Source organism: Mustelus asterias, chromosome 10 (assembly GCF_964213995.1).
Source record: "Mustelus asterias chromosome 10, sMusAst1.hap1.1, whole genome shotgun sequence".
In the NCBI taxonomy this organism is placed as follows: domain Eukaryota; kingdom Metazoa; phylum Chordata; class Chondrichthyes; order Carcharhiniformes; family Triakidae; genus Mustelus; species Mustelus asterias.
The window spans coordinates 119,049,903-119,070,726 of NC_135810.1; the positions used below are offsets into that span (position 1 = coordinate 119,049,903).

The window sequence follows — 20,824 nt, forward strand, 5'->3', positions numbered from 1 at the left end:
TCCTCCATGGGATGTGGGTGTCGTTAGCAAGGGCAGCATTTGTTGCCCATCCCTATATGCCTTTGAGCTGGTTTGTTCAGCCATTTCAGAGGGGCAGTTAAGAGTCACATGTAGGCCAGACCAGGTAAGGACGGCAGATTTCCTTCCCTAAAAGACATTAGTGAACCAGATGGGTTTTTAATGACAATTAATCGATCCCCATTGATGAGACTAGCGTTGTGGCAGAGTGGTTAGCACCGCTGTCTCACAACACCAGCTTCGGTCACTGTCTGTGCGAAGTCTGCACTTTCTCCCCGTGTCTGCGTGGGTTTCCTCCGGGTGCTCCGGTTCCCTCCCACAGTCTGAAAGGCATGCTGGTTAGGTGCATTGGCCACGCTAAATTCTCCCTCAGTGTACCCAAACAGGCACCGGAGTGTGGCGACAAGGGGATTTTCACAGTAACTTCATTGTGGTGTTAATGTAAGCCTACTTGTGACATTAATAAACAAACTTTAACTTTATTTTATTAATTGAACTTAAATTCCACTAATCGCCCGGGTGGGATTTGGACCCGTGTCCCCAGAGCATCGTTCTAGGTTAGTAGTCCAGTGACATTACCACTACACTACCATCTCCCCAATATATCTCTGCAATCCTGTCATGCTTTGGGATCTAATTGTAACCTCTCTTTGTAGATGGAATGGAGGTGGATGCTGCTCCAGTAGAAGCTGGACAGTTCGATGATGCTGACGTGGATCATTGGTAAGAGCTGATTTAAAGTCTCGTCTTAAAGCAATGTTCCCGGTGTTGTATAATGTTACCTGTCGAGGGAATGTAAAGGGAATCCGGTTTTTATTCTTGTTATTAGCTGATCAGGTGACCAGCTGGGAAATGTTTAAAAAAGCAAAGCAGCTGGTGTCCCGCGGGCCCGTCCCCCCCCACATCCCGCACTCATGTTCGTGGGACCATCGTGACTAAATGCTTCCCGTATCCTCCCACTCCAGCCATGCGGGAGAGTCCAAAGAAAGAAAATACAAGGAAAGGGGTCCTCATTAAAAACTCCCCCTCTGACTCCCTCAGGCAATCAAAACCAATCCCAGAGATCACACCTCATAAGTGTCATCTGTAAGAACACTCCTGTTCGATATCATTTTCGCTAGACATTCGTGCAGCGAAGGTTTACCAGGCTGATTTCTGGGGATGGTGGGACTGATGTATGAGGAGAGATTGACGAGGTTAGGATTGTTTTTGCTGGAGTTCAGACGAATGAGGAGGGATCTCCTAAAGACTTATAAAATTCTAACAGGACTAGACAGGGTAGATGCAGGGAGGATGTTCCCGATGGTGGGGGAGTCCTGAACCAGGGGTCACAACCAGAGGATTCAGGATAGACCATTTAGGGCGGAGGTGAGGAGACATTTCTTCACCCAAAGAGTGGTGAGCCTGTGGAACCCATTACCACAGGAAGTACTTGATGCCAAAATATTGAATGTACTCAAGAGGTGGCTGGATATAGCACTTGGGGCGAATGGGATCAAAGGTTATGGGGAGAAAGCAGGATTAGGCTATTGAGTTGGACGATCGGCCATGATCGTGATGAATGGTGGAGCAGGCTCGAAGGGCTGAATGACCTCCTCCTGCTCCTATCTTCTACGTTTCTATGTTTAAACCGTAACCTCACAAGTAAACAGTCAAAGAAAACATGTTGCTCTGCTTTCTTGCTGCATGTAAGCTGCTTAATGTCTTAGTGACATTCTGTAGTTGGCATTGAAAACAATCCCAAAATGGAATCAATGCGTTAAGGGGAGTGGGGGAAGTCAAGTGGCTGGAAGTAACCTGGTGACTTAACCAAGGGGGCAGGAGGAAAGCAGAGGCCATTTCTAACCCAACCTCCTGAATCGATTGCTGTCTTGAGTTCCTCCAAAGTGTTCAAATTTATTCACCTAAAAGGTTTAGACAACTCATATTGAAGGGACACCACCTCCCTGCAAAGGTTTTTTTTGCAAACCTTTGTCAGTTTTCTCCTGTGCCTACTTTATAGGACCTGACACCTTGATGGAAGAGAGCTGCTTGGGCACCTGCTCCCCTCCGGTACCTCGCCCAAGTAGACATTGCTCACGGGCAAGCCTTTAACAGTGAATATTGGGGCTGTTTGCCCAGGATACGTCCTGGGAACATTACCGCTGAGGCTGATCCCTTCCTCACCTGCCACCTACACCCGTGCGCTTTGAGGAGAAGTGGGTCCTTAGACATGTGATCAGGAATGGGAATTTGTTCTATTCCCACCGACCCACAGCTCTGCTTCAGGGGTGCCAGGCCCAGTTGTGTTGCCCCTTCTTCCTGTAGCTGCGAACTCCACACAAACCAGGGCAGAGACTGTGATCCTCGTGCTCTGTGTCTGCTACAAAATCACTGGTAACCCAGTAAATAATTGTGTTCTTTTTTTGAAGTGTACAATGCGTCATCACTAATCACATCTTTATATGTTTGTGGTTTGAAACTTTGCGGCCTGTATCATCATCTACCCCACCAAACGACATAAAAACTTCTAGAACACTTGGTTTTTAAATAATCTTCGATAGATATTTGATTTGATTTATTATTGTCACGTATTAGTATACAATGAAAAGCATTGTTTCTTGCGCGCTATACAGACAAAGCATACCGTTCATAGAGAAGGAAAGGAGAGAGTGCAGAATGTAGTGTTACAGTCACAGGGTGTAGAGAAAGATCAGCTTAATGCAAGGTAGCTAAGAGATTGAATGAAAGCATTGTTAGAGAGTTTAGAACAGTTAGAATGAAGTTTTAGAAGCATAGAACGAGAGTTAAAGATAGAATTAGAAGGTGTGCTGGGCACAGCTTGCGAGAACCGGCCCGCTCCGGCGCCATCTTTGTTAGATGGAGGCTGCAAGCTATCAAAACAGCGCTGAGAGTGGCGTCAGCCTCAATCCAGTCTCCATCTGCACAATCTTCATGTTATTTTGAATCTATTTCTAATTGTACCAGAGCAAATGGAGATAGAGTTTGCAGTTTATCCCCGTGTCTGTGTGGGTTTCCTCCGGGTGCTCCGGTTTCCTCCCACAGTCCAAAGACATGCGGGTTAGATTGCTTGGCCGTGCTAAATTGCCCCTTAGTGTCATGGGGATTAGCAGGGTAAATGCGTGGGGTTACAGGAGTGGGGCCTGGCGGGATTGTGGCCGGTGCAGACTTGATGGGTCGAATGGCCTCCTTCTGTACACAGTAAAAGTTTTAACAACACCAGGTTAAAGTCCAACAAATACCATTGGTAGCAAATACCATTAGCTTTGCAGTTTAATGGCATTTGCTTCCAAATAAACCTGTTGGACTTTAACCTGGTGTTGTTAAAACTCTTACTGTGTTCACCCTAGTCCAACGCCGGCACCTCCACATCACTCCTTCTGTACTGCAGGGATTCTCTGATTCAAAGTCAATGAGTGGCAGGGATGCCGAACTTGCAGCAAAATCAACATACAAATGTTTAGCTCCTCTTAAAGTAAAGTTTATTTATTAGTCCTCAGATTGTTATTAGATCACAGTTACCATATTGAGACACAGATTAGAACCACGATTAAAGAGAAATCAAACAAATGTTTAAAAAAGAACACAAGAAAGAAAGACTTGCATTTCTATATAGTACCTTTCACAACCACTGGATGTTTCAAAGTGTCTCACAGACAATGAAGTGTAGTTGTTGTCCTATAGGAAACATGGGCAGCCATATGCATACAGCAAACTCCCAAAAACAGCAGTGTGATTAGATCCAGGTAGTATATTGATGTGATGTTGATTGAGGGACAGTTATTAGCCCGGGAACCAGGGTGGTCTCCCCTGCTCCTCTTTGAAATCGTGCCGTGGGATCATTTACATCCACCCGAGCAGGCAGACGGGGCCTCAATCTTAATGTCTCATCCAGAAGGCTGCACTTCCTCAGTACTGCACTGCAGTGTCAGCCTTGATTTTTGTACTCGGACCCTGGAGTGCGACTTGAACCCAGCATTTCGTGACTCCCAAGGCAAGAGTGATACCAACTGAGCCACACTGGCAGGCAGGAAACCAAGAAAAAATCCCCTTCTGTCAGGAAATGCTCAGCTCCTGCCAGCTCCAATTCCTCCCAGACAGACAGGTTTGCTAATACTGTGACACTCCTCGGCTGCAGGATTTGGATATGATTCCCACATAAGGAGCTGACACGCCGAAATATTGAGTTTCCAGTTGTAGGGAAGGAGAGAGCTACTGGGGCCACTTTTCAGGGTCTTGGGGCAATGTTGCTACAGACCTACAGTGACTCCTGGTCTGGCAACACCTCGATTTTAAAAACTCTCATCTTTGTGTTCAATCCCTCCATGACCTTGAGCCTCCCGATCTCTAACCTCTGCAACCCTCCATGATCTCTGCGTTCTTGCAATTCTGGGTCAATAACAAATACCTGCTTTTCATCGCTTCTCCATTGACAGCCGTGGCTTTGGCTGCTTGGGTCTCGGGCTCCCTCCTCTCAGGCTCTCCCCCCAGGGCTCCCTCCCCCTTGGGCTCGTTCTCTAAAGCTCTCCACCTCCCTCTCCGCGAAACCTACTTCCAACCAAGCTTTGGCCACAAATCCTCTTGTGTTGCATTTGACTCGGTGTCACATTCTACCTGATTGCATTCCTGTGAGGCACCTTTGGGGCGTTCTACCACAAAGTTCGCTATATAAATGCATGCTGTTGTCCAGCTGGACAATGGTGATTGAGGCAAACAAATAAAAGGGAAGTTGAGCAATTTGTTCACTCGGCAACCTCCCAGGGACGGCACTGAGCCCTCTCTGTACAGTTTCAAGTGTGCCAGTAGAGCATCTGAAACCTCACTTACGTCATTATTTACGGAGAGTTTAGATAGGCTCTCTACATCGAATCACGACAGCGCAGAAGGAGGCCATTCGGCCCATCAAGTCTGTACAGACTCTGCAACTGAGCGTCCCACCCAGGCCCTATCTCCGTAATCCCACATATTTACTCTGCTGATCCATCTAACCCGCACATCTTTGGACTGTGGGAGGAAACCGGAGTACTCAGAGGAAATCCACGGGAGAACATGCAAATTCCAGACAGACAGTGACCCAAGGACGGAATTGAACCTGGATCCCTGATGCTGTGGAGATGCCGGCGTTGGACTGGGGTAAACACAGTAAGAAGTTGCTGTGATGCAGCAGTGCCAAGCACTGTGCTGCCCCTTTTCCTGTGTGAATGCTGTTGTGGCCATGTTCAGTGTTGCCTTATTGAATATTCACGCTGCTTACTCAAGACGGGCTAAAGTTTGAACCTTGGATCTTCCTGGCCTTTACAAATCAGCTACTCATTGACTAATGCAATGTGGAAGCATAGGGTTCATAGGAACAGCCCATTAAACGCACTTTACCCCTCTGTCAATAATTAAATATTTTTAAAAAGAAATCTAATAGCAAAGAAAAGGGAATCACATAGTGATGACAAATGGATTCCTTAATGTTTGAACTTTGATATGGAAGATTTGTAATTTGTGTTCAGTAGTTTTATTAATATATCAATCTGTTCCTGATTGCTGCATTGCTGATATCCATTTCAAAGTCTGCCTGAGCTGAAACTAAACAAATCCAGCTAATCTGGGAAAGAGATTCCCTGAAACTGCCAACAGCCTGTGGGTTAATCCATTGTGGCACCACAAAAATCCTCCTTCATTTTGATTGATGTATTGGCTGGCTGTTCAGAATGTTACAACAAATTAAACAATCTTCTGGACATCTTGGCCGTGACGGTAGCACAGTGGTTAGCACTGCTGCTTCACAGCTCCAGGGTCCCGGGTTCGATTCCCGGCTCGGGTCACTGTCTGTGTGGAGTTTGCACATTCTCCTCGTGTCTGCGTGGGTTTCCTCCGGGTGCTCCGGTTTCCTCCCACAGTCCAAAGATGTGCGGGTTAGGTTGATTGGCCAGGTTAGAAAATTGCCCCTTAGAGTCCTGGGATGTGTAGGTTTAAGGGATTAGCGGGTAAAATATGTGGGGGTAGGGCCTGGGTGGGATTGTGGTCGGTGCAGACTCGATGGGCCGAATGGCCTCCTGCACTGTAGGGTTTCTATGATTTCTATGATGATCTCACATAGATTTAGTTGCTGAAATTTATCCCAACCCTATCGAGTGGAGACAGTGGCGTCGTGGTATTGTCACTGAACTAGTAACAGTAAAAAGTCTCTCAACACCAGGTTAAAGTCCAACAGGTTTATTTGGCAGCAAAAGCCACTAGCTTTCGGAGCGCTGCCCCTTCGTCAGGTGAGTGGGAGTTCTGTTCACAAACAGGGCATATAAAGACACAAACTCAATTTACAAAAGAATGGTTGGAATGCGAGTCTTTACAGGTAATCAATTCTTAAAGGTACAGACAATGAGAGTGGAGAGAGCGTTAAGCACAGGTTAAAGAGGTGTGTATTGTCTCCAGCCAGGACAGTTAGTGAGATTTTGCAAGTCCAGGCAAGTCGTGGGGGTTACAGATAGTGTGACATGAACCCAAGATCCCGGTTGAGGCCGTCCTCATGTGTGCGGAACTTGGCTATCAGTCTTTGCTCAGCGACTGCGCTGTCAAGAAGGCCGCCTTGGAGAACGCTTACCCGAAGATCAGAGGTCAAATGCCCGTGACCACTGAAGTGTTCCCCAACAGGAAGAGAACACTCTTGCCTGGTGATTGTCGAGCGGTGTTCATTCATCCGTTGTCGTAGTGTCTGCATGGTCTCCCCGATGTACCATGCCTCGGAGAACAGTGACCACGACACCACACAACCTTGCCATAGCAACCTCTGCAAGATGTGCCAGATCATCGACACGGATGCCATCATCTCACATGAGAACACCATCCACCAGCCCCACGGTACATACTCTTGCAACTCGGCCAGCGCTGTCTACCTGATACACTGCAGGAAAGGATGTCCCGAGGCATGGTACATGGTGACTAAGGGGCAGCGCTCCGAAAGCTAGTGGCTTTTGCTACCAAATAAACCTGTTGGGCTTTAACCTGGTGTTGTGAGACTTCTTACTGTGTTTACCCCAGTCCAACGCCGGCATCGGTAGCACAGTGGTTAGCACTGCTGCTTCACAGCTCCAGGGTCCCGGGTTCGATTCCCGGCTCGGGTCACTGTCTGTGTGGAGTTTGCACATTCTCCTCGTGTCTGCGTGGGTTTCCTCCGGGTGCTCCGGTTTCCTCCCACAGTCCAAAGATGTGCGGGTTAGGTTGATTGGCCAGGTTAAAAATTGTCCCTTAGAGTCCTGGGATGCATAGGTTAGAGGGATTAGCGGGTAAAAATATGTGGGGGTAGGGCCTGGGTGAGATTGTGGTCGGTGCAGACTCGATGGGCCGAATGGCCTCCTTCTGCACTGTAGGGTTTCTATGTTTCTATCTCCACATCTTGAGAACGCAGTCCATGAGCATTTGCAGTCTAATCGTCTCCAGTGTGCATCTGCTTGAACCTGATTCAGTCTTTACCTGATATGCAAGCAGTCACATTCCAACACTGATTGCTGTGGCAGAGAGTTTGTTTGACTGACAATTAGTTTAATTTTCTTAATTCCCTTTCTTGACAGTGAGTTATTGGTGTCATTTTGCAGCTAACTCATTGGGAAGTGTTCTTTGGCTCTGTTAGACTTTGGGGCGAGGTGGACAGAGTGGATTTCTTCAGTGGGAAATCCAACTGGCTCCAAAGATGAAGTGCCAATTATGGAAACCCAGAACCAATTTGACCCTGTGTGGCAAACTTGCAAACCTGGCACCTCAGCCGACAGATTGAGCAGTACGCTGGGACACTTGATTTACCAGCCAGCCAGGTTCATTCATGGGAGCTGGAGGAGGACCAGTCAATGCTGGAATCCGTCCCGCTTGGCTCTCATTAAGCCTGCAGCATAATGGCCAGGAGGGTAGGCTAGTCCAGACTGCATTAGTGTCAAGATGTGGAGATGCCAACGTTGGACTGGGGGAAACACAGTAAGGAGTCTAAACACCAGGTTAAAGTCCAACAGGTTGGACTTCAACCTGGTGTTGTTAGACTTTTTAGTGTCAAGAGGCAGGTTGGTGCTTTGAGTTGATAAACTGCTCTCACTCGAGGGACTGGGACCAAAACAATAACCGTGAATAGTTTCTCCTCTTTTTAAAAAAAATCAATCACAGTTGCAGATGCTGGAAGTCTGAAATAAAACCGGAAAATGCTGGGAGCGCTCAGTGGGTCAGGGAGCATGTTGAGGGAAACTGAGTTGATGCTTCGGGTCAGAGACCTTTGGTGAGATCTGGAACATATTGGAGATGAACTGCTTTGTTAAGTTGCACGCTATTTTCCTCATTTGAGGAGTTAATTTGGTGTTGATTCAATGTTCAAATGGTCGGCAGTTGACCGGATTTTTGCAGTGCCATTTTGTACATTCTGGAATATGTATCCTGTTGAAGTAAGAGACAGATTGTAGTATTGAAGCAATCTAAAGGAAGGATTTGTCTTACTCAGACTTGTGTGGAAGAGTCATTATTGTCAAGGACATTGCGCGCAAGGCTTGGCTTCCAAAGATAGAGCCAAAAATTGTAAAATGATATCCAACTCAATTCTCTGCAACCTTTTCTGAACTTGTGTCCACCTCTGAACTATCAATCTGTGTACCCAATATCGAATTACATGCAAGGCTAATCTGTGTTAGTGAAACTTGGCCGCAGGATCTTTGAGGCACATTGTGTAGCCTCTGGATTTTCAAGTTGAGGGTGGTAAATGACAGTTGGCGTGTCCAGCAATCTCATTTCTTTCTCCAAAGCCCCCCACCCAGTTGGAGAGCATAATTGTAATAGACATTGGATAAGCGCAGAATCTGGCTAGTCTTCAACATGAGAGCATTTAAAGTTTTCTTTCATTTGAACCAATTCTCGGCATATGGGCGTCTCTGGCAAGCTGGGCATTTATTTATTGGCTCTTCCTAGTTGTCCTTGAATGTGATGAACCACTGCCTTAATCTAGAACCATAGAATCCTTACAGTGCAAAAAGATTCGGCCCATCGAGTCTGCACTGTCTCTTCGAAAGAGCATCCCACCCAGGACCCCCCTTCCACCCTATCCCTGTAACCCACCTAACCTACACATCTTTGGACAGTGGGAGCAAACTGGGGCACCAGGAGGAAACCCACTCAGACAGTGATCCAAGGCCAGAATTAAACCTGGGTCCCTGGTGCTGCGAGGCAGCAGTGCTAACCACTTTGCCACTGTACCACCCAATCTACTGCAATCCATGTCAAGATGATACTTGGGTTAGGGGGAGCCAGGACTCTGACCCAGCAACCCAAGGAACAATGATACATGCCCAAGTCAGAGTAGTTGTGTGGTGTTGAGAGACCTCTAGGTGATGGCATTCCCATAAGACCCAGTGGTAATATCACTGGATTGGTAACTCAGAGATTGAGGCTCATGCTCTGAGGACATGGGTTCAAATCCCACCATTGGCAACTGGTGGAATTTGGGAATTCAGATAATAAATCTGGAATTGTAAAGCTAATCTGTAATAGTGACCACAAAATTCTCTACAATTGTTATAATTCACTAATGCGCTTTCGGGAAGGAAATCTGCCATCCTTACCTGGTGTGGCTTCCATGTGACTCCAGAGCCACAGCAATGTGGTTGACTTTTAACTGCCTTCTGAAATGAAGCAAGCTACTCGATAAGGGCAATGTGGGATGGGCATCAAATGCTGGCTTTGAAAGAATTTTTAAAACCTTGCTTCCATGTATTTTTAGGTGACAGATGTTCCAGGTTTAAGAAAGAAAATAGCCTATCTGACAATCCGAGTGGTGTTCAGTAACATGGACCCAAGAGGAGACACTGATACTTGGCCGATGTACCTGATGACATGTAAATTCAGCCCCCACCCAAAAGGGTGGGGCTGGGCTGGGAGGCGATGAAAACCAACCCTACTTTTTAAAAAAAAAACTACTATTTCCCGGTTTCCTCTGGGTGCTCCCGTTTCCTCCCACAGTCCAAAGGTGTGCAGGTTAGGTTCATTGGCTAAATGGCTAAATTGACCCGAGTGTCAGGGGATTAGCAGTGTAAATGAAGGGCCTGGGGTGGTAATGTGGTCGGTACAGAGTTGATGGGCTGAATGCCCTCCTTCTGTGATGTAGGGATTCTATGATTAACCTCGACCCTTTGTTTCCATTATTTAATTTTTAAGTGTTCTCTATCTTTTATTTCTTTGTTGTCTGTCTTTATTTTTCTTCCACTCCCCACTCTTTCCCTCTATTTTAACACCCCCTTTCCTTAGCTTTGCTTCCCCTTTCCCCCTTTTTTTTCTCAATTTTACCTCTATTCCCCCTCCTCCACCCCACATCTTCATCTGTCACAGTTCACCCTCTGATTTCAGCTTCTCTGCAGTTTGGCCATTCATACCTTCTCTTCTCTCCAAGGACTGCGATTAGCAGCTTTTCCCCTGGTTTCTGTGGCTATGACTCATCTTCCATTCCCTCACCCTGCAGTATAAATATCTCCCACTTTCTATGCCTTTTAGCTTTGACAAAGGGTCATCTGGACTCGAAACGTCAGCCCTTTTCTGTCCTTACAGATGCTGCCAGACTTGCTGAGATTTTCCAGCATTTTCTCTTTTGGTTTCAGATTCCAGCATTCGCAATAATTTGCTTTTATCATATAATATAATCCCCACAGTGCAGAAGGAGGCCATTCGGCCCATCGAGTCTGCACCGACAACAATCCCACCCAAGCCCTATCCCCGTAACCTAATACATTTGCCCTGCTAATCCCCCTGACACTAAGGGGCAATTTAGCACAGCCAATGCACCTAACCAGCACATCGTCGGTCTGTGGGAGGAAGCCGGAGCACCCGGAGGAAACCCATGCAGACGTGGGGAGAACGTGCAGACTCCGCACTGACAGTGACCCAAGCCCGGAATCGAACCCGGGTCCCTGACGCTGTGAGGCAGCAGTGCTAACCACTACGCCACCGTGCCACCCTACTGCTATTTAAATATGTATTTTTAATCTAATTTTCCATTTCTGTTGCAGACGGGCCTCAACAATTGGCAAGTGTTCCTAACTTACGAAGACTGCATCTCATCGTGATGCGACAGTGGTCGACCTGATTAACAGAAGTTTAATTAACATTTGAAGGAAACAAAAGACAGCTGCCTAACCTGGTTTACATGTAACAAAACTGCTGGGGGGTTTAAAATGTGTCCTGTACTGACAGCTACCACTTAAATTGCTCAATATGAAGTTGGGATGCGGAGCTTTAATATAGTGCTGTTTTCGTATAGTGTACGTCACGTTTTGTGTCGACAAGTGTTGCAAGATTACAATGTTAAGTAAAACCTCTTTTGTACTAAGTGGATAACTGATTTCAGCTGCTTTTTGACTCTTATTTAGGGGACCGGGGGGGGCGGCGGTTCATGAAGATAGAAGGGCACCAAAATGTTTCGGGCAAATTTTCTGATTTGTATTTTCTTTTCTTTTTTGCCATGTAACTAAAGGGCAACAATGTTTTAAGAGTACAAATGTTAATCCTAACAACAGTTTTAAAAATAGCTGGTCAATAATTGTATTTGGATTAAACCTATAGACGTTTTTTAGGGGAAACATGAATACATTGCAAAATTTGTACCTCTGCAGCTGAAGGCGAATTAAATAACAAAAACTTGTAATTCTGGTCAATTTCTGGTTATTGTCACTATAAAGCTTGTGGGCAGTAGGCGGGCAATGTAAGAGCAGGCTGGAAAGCCCAAATAGCCTGTTCCTGGTTTTCTATGCAGCATTCGGAATGCCACCCGTTCCCAGACTCAAAGAACAATTAATTAATTTTGTAAATTAATTCTCTCTCTCTGCACAATCGCTTGCAACACGCCTTCCTCGCGGATTCTGCAGAGAGAGAGAATTAATATATAAAAGCAAAATACTGCAGGTGCTGTAAAACTGAGTAATAACAGAAAATGCTGGAGAATCTCAGCAAGTCTGTAGCATCTGTGGGGGCAGAAACGAGTAATGTTTCGAGTCCAATATTTGGGGTGGCACAGTGGTTAGCACTGCTGCCTCACAGCGCAAGGGACCTGGGTTCAGTTGCGGCCTCGGGTCACTGTCTGTGTGGAGTCTGCACGTTCTCCCTGTGTCTGTGTGGGTTTCCTCCGAGTGCTCCTGTTTCCTCCCACAGTCCAAAGATGTGCGGGTTAGGTTGATTGGCCATGCTAAATTGCCCCTTAGTGTCAAGGGGATTAGCAGGGTAAATATGTGGGGTTGCAGGGATAGGACCTGGGTGGGTGCAGGCTCGATGGGCCAAATGGTCTCCTGCACTGTAGATTATTCGGAACTGGGTGTGATGTTTGTTTGTTCATGTACGCCAACAAAATCCTCCTAAATAGAGGGATACTGACACATTTTCGCATCCCACTCACCACGGGAATCACAGCAGCCAGGTGTACAGACCATGCAAAGATCTATCGACCTCGGGCAGGATATTCCGGTTTTTGGGCGAGTGTGGCTGGAAAATCCCACCAGGGAGCTACAGGAAAACTATCAGTCACAGTCGTCAGGCTTCAGTTAGAGTATCCTATCCAATACTGGGCATTGGATATGGTATTGTGTAGAGGGTGTCGAGGAGATTTACCAACATAGTTACAGACGTAAGGGGTTAAGTTATGCAGAGAGAGATTGAGATATTTTTCCGTAGACCAAAGAAGGTGGAAGGGTGATGTAAGAAGTATTCAAAATTATGAGCAGTTTTGAGAAGAGTAAATAAGTTTTTACTGGCAGGATTGTAACCAGGGAATATTATTAGTGCAAGAAAGAGAACTAATTGGATAGTTTTCAAAGAGCCAGCACAGATTCATTGGACCAAATAGCTTGCTATTGGACTGAGATTCAATTAAGGCGTTTGACCAAAAGAATCATAGAATCCCGACAGTGCAGAAGGAGCCCATTCGGCCCATCCAATTTGCACCAAGTCTGTGACAGAGCATCATACCTGTGCCCTTCAACCTATCTCCACACATTTAACATGGTCGATCCACCTATCCCACACATCTTTGGACGCTGGGAAGAAACCGGAGCACCCTACCAGAAGGACGTGGAGGCTTTGGAGAGAGTGCAGAAAAGGTTTACCAGGATGTTGCCTGGAATGGAGGGTATTAGCTATGAGAGGGTGAGATTGAGTAAACTAGAGTTGTTTTCCCTGGAAAGACAGAGGTTGACGGGCAACCTAATAGAAGTTTATAAAATTATGAAGGGCATAGAGTGAAGAGTTGGAAGCATTTTCCCAGGTCAGAAATGACAAACACAAAGGGTCACAAGTTCAAGGTAAGGGGGGCAAGGTTCAATACAGATATGCGGGGGACTTTTTTTACACAGAGGGTGGTGGGGGCCTGAAATGCACTGCCAAGCAAGGTGGCAGACACGCTAGGATCATTTAAGACTTATCTAGATAGCCACATGAACAGACTGGGAATAGAGGGATACAAACGAATGGTCTAATTAGGAACACATGAGCGGTGCAGGCTTGGAGGGCCGAAGGGCCTGTTCCTGTGCTGTATTTCTTCACCTGGAGGAAACCCACGCAGACATGGGGAGAATGTGCACACCCTGCACAGACAGTCACCCGAGGCTGGATTTGAACCTGGATCCCTGGCGTTGTGAGGCAGTAGTGCTAACTAACCACTGTGCCACCCTTTGCATCATGGCTGAGCCGGAGAATGGAATCTGACAGCTCGGGCTTCTCAGGCTGTCGAGTTCTCTTATTTCTGGATGGAAAGACGATGTGTAACCTTTCAGCATCCAAACTCCAAATTAGAGCTTTCCAGACAAAGGCTTCAACAGTCTGTGGGTAATTATATTCTGTTCCTTAACAAGGCCTTAATCCTGGAATATTTAACCCATTGAGGAGCAGCCACCCACTCCCTTTAGAAAATCACTGAACACTCTTTAATCATCTGGAAAGCTGTCACAGGCCAGTTTATCTGGTCAGCAGTTACCCTTATTCAGACTCCTGTACCTATTATGATATGGGAGCAGAGGTAGGCCATTTGGCCCCTCAAGCCTGCTCTGTTGTTTCATAAGCTCACGATTGATTTGATTATTGTCTCTACTTTCCTATCCCTGATACCATTTGACTTTATTGTCAGTCAAAAATCTGGTCTAACTCAGACTTAAAAATATTCAATGATCCAGCCTCCGCTGCTCTCTGGGGAAGGTGAACATCCCACTTTGAGGGAAAATGTTTCTCTTTATCTCCATAGTAAATGGGTGAACCTTATTTTTAAACTGTCCTTTAATTCTGGTCTCTCCCACAAGTGGAAACATCCTTTCGGGATCCACCCTGTCAGGCCCCCTCAGGATCTTGCATATTTCAACAAGATGGTCTCTCATTCTTCTGAACTCCCAATGGATACAGGCCCAACTTGCCCAATATCTCCTTATAAGACAACCTTCATCCCAGGAATCATAGAATCCCTACAGTGCAGAAGGAGGTCACTCGGCCTATTGAGTCTGCACCATCAACAATCCCACCCAGGCCCTATCCCTGTAATCCGACATGTTTACCCCATTAAGCCCTCTAACCTGCACATCTTTGGACTGGGAGGAAACCAGGGGAAACCCACGCAGACACGAGGAGAATGCGGAAACTCTACTCAGACAGCGACCCAAGCTGGGATTTGAACTCGGGTCCCTGGAGCTGTGAGGCAGCAGTGCTAACCACTGTGCCCGCCCAAAGGTTTATCAGTCTGATGAACCTTCTCTGCATTGTTAATACGATTAAGTTCTTCCTTAAATAAGGTGACTAAAACAATACTCTGGATGTGGTCTCATCAGTGCCCTGTACAACTGGAGCCAAACACCCGTGTTTATATTCCTTTCCCTTGCATTAAATGACAATATTCCATTTGCCTTTCTAATCACTTGGATACACTCTGCCATGACCATCAAGCTAAGGAACCAACTCTGGTTTAATGAGGAGTGCAGGAGAATGTGCCAGGAGCAGCACCAGACATAACTAAACATGCAGTCAACCATATAGAATCCCTACAGTGCAGAAGAAGGCTATTCGGCCCATTGAGTCTGCACTGACCACAATCCCACCCAACACAGATCCCTGTAGCCCCACATATTTACCCTAGCTAGTCTCCCTGACACTAAGGGGCAATTTAGCAAAGCCAATCCACCTAACCCCCACATCTTTGGACTGTGGGAGGAAACCGGAGCACCCGGAGGAAACCCACGCAGACACGGGGCGAACGTGCATACTCCAGACAGACAGTGACCCGAACTGGGAATTGAACCCAGGTCCCTGACGCTGTGAGGCAGCAGTGCTAACCACTCTGCCGCCCCAACATGTTTTATGGACACAAAACATTCATTCTGTTTCTCTCTCCACAGATGCTGCCAGACCTGTGGAATTGTCCCAGCATTTTCTGTTTCTGTTTCACATTTCCAGCATCTGCACTATTTTGCTTTTATAACTAAAAGTGAGGTGCTAACCTGGTGAAACACAGGACTATGGTGGCACAGTGGTCATAGAACAGTACAGCACAGAACAGGCCCTTCGGCCCACGATGTTGTGCCGAGCTTTATCTGAAACCAAGATCAAGCTATCCCACTCCCTATCATCCTAGTGTGCTCCATGTGCCTATCCAATAACCGCTTAAATGTTCCAGCACCGCTGCCTCACAGCGCCAGGGACCTGGGTTCGATTCCCGGCTTGGGTCACTCTCCATGTGGAGTCTGCACGTTCCCCATGTCTGTGTGGGTTTCCTCTGGGTGCTCCAGTTTCCTCCCATAGTACTGGTTAGGTGCATTGGCCATGCTAAATTCTCCCTCAGTGTCCCCGAACAGGCGCCGGAGTGTGGCAACTAGGGGATTTCCACAGTAACTTCATTGCAGTGTTATTGTAAGCCTACTTGTGACAGTAATAAATAAATTAATTAATTAATACATGTGTGCTAAATAGTGGAAACAGCATGCAACAGGTGGAGCTAAGTGAACCCACATCCAGTGGATCAAATCAAAACTCTGCATTCCAATCAGGTCATGATTGCTGGTAGACACCTGATCGGAGGAGGAGATTCCATAAATGTCCAGCACCGAGTCCTCAACCCTGCACCTCAGTGCAGAAAACAAGTGTGAAGTGTTTGCAGCGATCTTTAGCCAAAAATGCCAAATGGATGGTCTATCTCGGCCTCTTCCTGAGGTCCCCACCATTACAGAAGCCAATCTTCAGCCAATCCAATTCACTCCACCTGATAACAAGAAATGGTTCCAGGCACTGGATGCAGCAAAGTCCATGTGCCCTGGCAACATCCTGGCTGTTCGGCTGAAGACTTACAGGTACCAGAATGAGCAACAGATGCGATCTCTGTTCTAGAACCAGTCCAGTTACATTTTGAAGGCATCTATCGGCACGGTAGCCCAGTGGTTAGCACTGCTGCTTCACGGCTTCAGGGACCTGGGTTTGATTCCCGGCTTGGGTCACTGTCTGTGGAGTTTGCACATTCTCCCCGTGCCTGCGTGGGTTTCCTCCGAGTGCTCCGGTTTCCTCCCACAGTCCAAAGATGTACGCGTTAGGTTGATTGGCCATGCTAAAATTGCCCCTTAGTGTCCTGAGTTGCGTAGGTTCGAGGGATTAGTGGGTAAAAGATGTAGGGATATGGGAGGAGGGTCTGGGTGGGATTGTGGTCGGTGCAGACTCGATGGGCCGAATGGCCTCTTTCTGTACTGTAGGGTTTCTATGATCTATGATTATCACAATGAATTCCAGAGGTTCACTACTTTCAGAAGCTAGTTACTGCCTAGTCAAATCTATAAGTCTACTTTTACACTTATATAGTTTAGTTGTACCAATAAAATATTCTTTCCCTCAGCACAGAGCACTCTGTCTTCAGGCGACCTTGCCACACCGAGCACAGCTCCCAACCTCTCTTTAAATAGGTTTTTCCTCCTTCATCTTTCCCAATTGCACTTGTCCTTTGAAATTTACCGTTCCCCATAAAAATCTTTTATGTTTTTCTTACGGCTTACGGCACGCTTGCCTTCATCAGCCGGGGCATTGACTTTAAAAATTGGCACGTCATGTTGCAGCTTTATAGAACCTTAGTTAGAACATAAGAACATAAGAAATAGGAGCAGGAGTAGGCCATCTAGCCCCTCGAGCCTGCCCCGCCATTCAATAAGATCATGGCTGATCTGAAGTGGATCAGTTCCACTTACCCGCCTGATCCCTATAACCCCTAATTCCCTTACCGATCAGGAATCCATATATCCATGATTTAAACATATTCAACGAGGTGGCCTCCACCACTTCAGTGGGCAGAGAATTCGAGAGATTCACCACCCTCTGAGAGAAGAAGTTCCTCCTCAACTCTGTCCTAAACTGACCCCCCTTTATTTTGAGGCTGTGCCCTCTAGTTCTAGTTTCCTTTCTAAGTGGAAAGAATCTCTCCACCTCTACCCTATCCAGCCCCTTCGTTATCTTATAGGTCTCTATAAGATCCCCCCCTCAGCCTTCTAAATTCCAACGAATACAAACCCAATCTGCTCAGTCTCTCCTCATAATCAACACCCCTCATCTCTGGTATCAACCTGGTGAACCTTCTCTGCACTCCCTCCAAGGCCAATATATCCTTCTGCAAATAAGGGGACCAATACTGCACACAGTATTCCAGCTGCGGCCTCACCAATGCCCTGTACAGATGCAGCAAGACATCTCTGCTTTTATATTCTATCCCCCTTGCGATATAGGCCAACATCCCGTTTGCCTTCTTGATCACCTGTTGCACCTGCAGACTGGGTTTTTGCGTCTCATGCACAAGGACCCCCAGGTCCCTCTGCACAGCAGCATGTTGTAATTTCTTTCCATTTAGATAATAATCCAATTTGCTATTATTTCTTCCAAAGTGAATAACCTCACATTTGTCAACGTTATACTCCATCTGCCAGATCCTCGCCCACTCACTCAGCCTGTCCAAATCTCTCTGCAGACCTTCTACGCCCTCCACACGATTCACTTTTCCACTTATCTTTGTGTCGTCTGCAAACTTTGTTACCCTACACTCAGTTCCCTCCTCCAGATAGTCTATAGTTAGGCCGCACTTGGAATATAGCATTCAATTCTGGTCACCACACTAGCAGAAGGATGTGGAGGCTTTAGAGAGGGTACAGAAAAGATTTACCAGGATGTTGCCCGGTATGGAGGGCATTAGCTATGAGGAGAGGTTGGAGAAACTTGGTTTGTTCTTACTGGAACGACGGAGGTTGAGGGGCGACCTGATAGAAGTCGACAAGATTATAAGAGGCACAGACAGAGTGGATAGTCAGAAGCTTTTTCCCAGGATGGAAGAGTAAATTACTAGGGGGCACAGGTTTAAGGTCCGAGGGGCAAGGATTAAAGGAGATGTACGATGCAGATTTTTTATACAGAGGGTGGTGGGTACCTGGAACTCGTTGTTGGGGGAGGTAGTGGAAGCGGATACAATAGTGACTTTTAAGGGGCGTCTTGACAAATACATGAATAGGATGGGAATAGAGGGATATGGTCCCTGGAAGGGTAGGGGGTTTTAGTTCAGTCAGGCAGCATGGTCGGTGCAGGCTTGGAGGGCCTGTTCCTGTGCTGTAATTTTCTTTGTTCTTATGGCCACCACTTTCAGTTAAAATGTAATAACTTTGTCTTATTTATGAACTTTTCTTACCTCCCGTTGAAATTCAACAGCTAAAAATCAAAATCTTCACTGATCTCCTAGAGTCATAGAGGTTTACAGCATGGAAACAGGCCCTTCGGCCCAACTTGTCCATGCCGCCCTTTTTTAAAAAAACTAATCCCAATTGCCCACATTTGGCCCATATCCCTCTATACCCATCGTACGCATTTAACTATCTAAATGCATTTTAAAAGACAAAATTGTACCCACCTCTACTACTACCTCTGGCAGCTTGTTCCAGACACTCACCACCCTCTGTGTGAAAAAATTGCCCCTCTGGACACTTTTGTATCTCTCCCCTCTCACCTTAAACCTCTGCCCTCTAGTTTTAGACTCCCCTATCTTTGGGAAAAGATATTGACTATCTACCTTGTCTATGCCCCTCATTATTTTATAGACCTCTATAAGGTCACCCCTCAGCCTCCTGCGCTCCAGAGAAAAAAAGTCCCAGTCTATTCAGCCTCTCCTTATAACTCAATCCATCAAGTCCCAGGAGCATCCTAGTAAATCTTTTTTGCACTCTTTCTAGTTTAATAATATCCTTTCTATAATGTGACCAGAACTGTACACAGTATTCCAAGTGTGGCCTTACCAATGTCTTGTACAACTTTAACAAGACGTCCCAGCTCCTGTATTCAATGTTCTGACCGATGAAACCAAGCATGCCGAATGCCTTCTTCACCACTCTGTCCACCTGTGACTCCACTTTCACGGCAGATAAGAATGCAAAAACCCAGCAGGTTTTGTTTTGACAGTTCTGTTTGTCTTATTGGGAAAATACAGGGATGAATTCCTCTCCATTAATTCACAATTCCCCCAAGTCCAACAAAGGTGGTATTCTACGTTCGATTGCCTATTTCTCTGAATAATTCACCCCAACTTTTGAAGGAGAGTTCAATGGGTCTTTGCTTAACTGCTTATGTTTCAATACTAGGAACGGGAGAAGGCCATTCAGCCCCTCCAGCCTGTCCAGTTCTGCTATTCCACTTGGATCATGGCTGAGTACCTGAACTCCATTCACCAGTTTTAGTTTGGTGATGAAACCTTACGTTACCTTAACCCAAAGTTTGGAGATCAGGAACTCCAATTTCCTATGAACCTTGGGTCTGGCTGGGTACTGCCGTACTGGACAGTGCTACCTATTTTATGTTCTTGCCTTCTGAGATTCCTTCCCCTGGATTTCTGAGTACAGTAAGAAGTTTAACAACACCAGGTTAAAGTCCAACAGGTTTATTTGGTAGCAAAAGCCACACAAGCTTTCGGAGCTGCAAGCCCCTTCTTCAGGTGAGTGGGAATTCTGTTCACAAACAGAGCATATAAAGACACAAACTCAATTTACATGAATAATGGTTGGAATGCGAATACTTACAACTAATCAAGTCTTTAAGAAACAAAACAATGTGAGTGGAGAGAGCATCAAGACAGGCTAAAAAGATGTGTATTGTCTCCTTATGTTTCAATACTAGGAATGGGAGAAGGCCATTCAGCCCCTCCAGCCAGGAGACAATACACATCTTTTTAGCCTGTCTTGATGCTCTCTCCACTCACATTGTTTTGTTTCTTAAAGACTTGATTAGTTGTAAGTATTCGCATTCCAACCATTATTCATGTAAATTGAGTTTGTGTCTTTATATGCTCTGTTTGTGAACAGAATTCCCACTCACCTGAAGAAGGGGCTTGCAGCTCCGAAAGCTTGTGTGGCTTTTGCTACCAAATAAACCTGTTGGACTTTAACCTGGTGTTGTTAAACTTCTGTGTTTACCCCAGTCCAACGCCGGCATCTCCACATCATTTCTGAGTACACTCAAGTGTCACCTTACAAGCACAATTCTAGAACTCTGGCTGTGCCACACAGAAAACCACTGCTTATTTTAGTATTCATTCCTGGGACATGGGTGTCACTGGCTGGCCAGCATTTATTGCCCATCCCTCGTTGCCCAAGGGCAGTTGAGAGTCAATCATATTGCTGGGGCGGGGAAACATTTAGTCTACATTTACTTTATCAATCCCTTTTAGTATTTTATATACTGCCATCAGATCTCCTCTCATCCTTCTAAACTCCAACAATTATAAACCCAAACAGTACAATCTCTCCTCATACGTCATCTGAGGAGCAACTAATAT

At 46.2% G+C, this 20,824-nt stretch overlaps 1 protein-coding gene across 1 annotated transcript in view; it reads left to right on the plus strand.

The window, feature by feature from the left end:
• Positions 1-11,668, plus strand: part of clns1a (chloride channel, nucleotide-sensitive, 1A) — a 50,932-nt gene extending 39,264 nt beyond the window's left edge. Inside the window, exons 6-7 of the mRNA XM_078222531.1 lie at positions 675-741; positions 11,034-11,668. Of these exons, the coding sequence (XP_078078657.1) occupies positions 675-741; position 11,034 (68 nt within the window). The 3' untranslated portion in view covers positions 11,035-11,668. The remainder of the gene's footprint in view (positions 1-674; positions 742-11,033) is intronic.
• Positions 11,669-20,824: the final 9,156 nt, after the last annotated feature.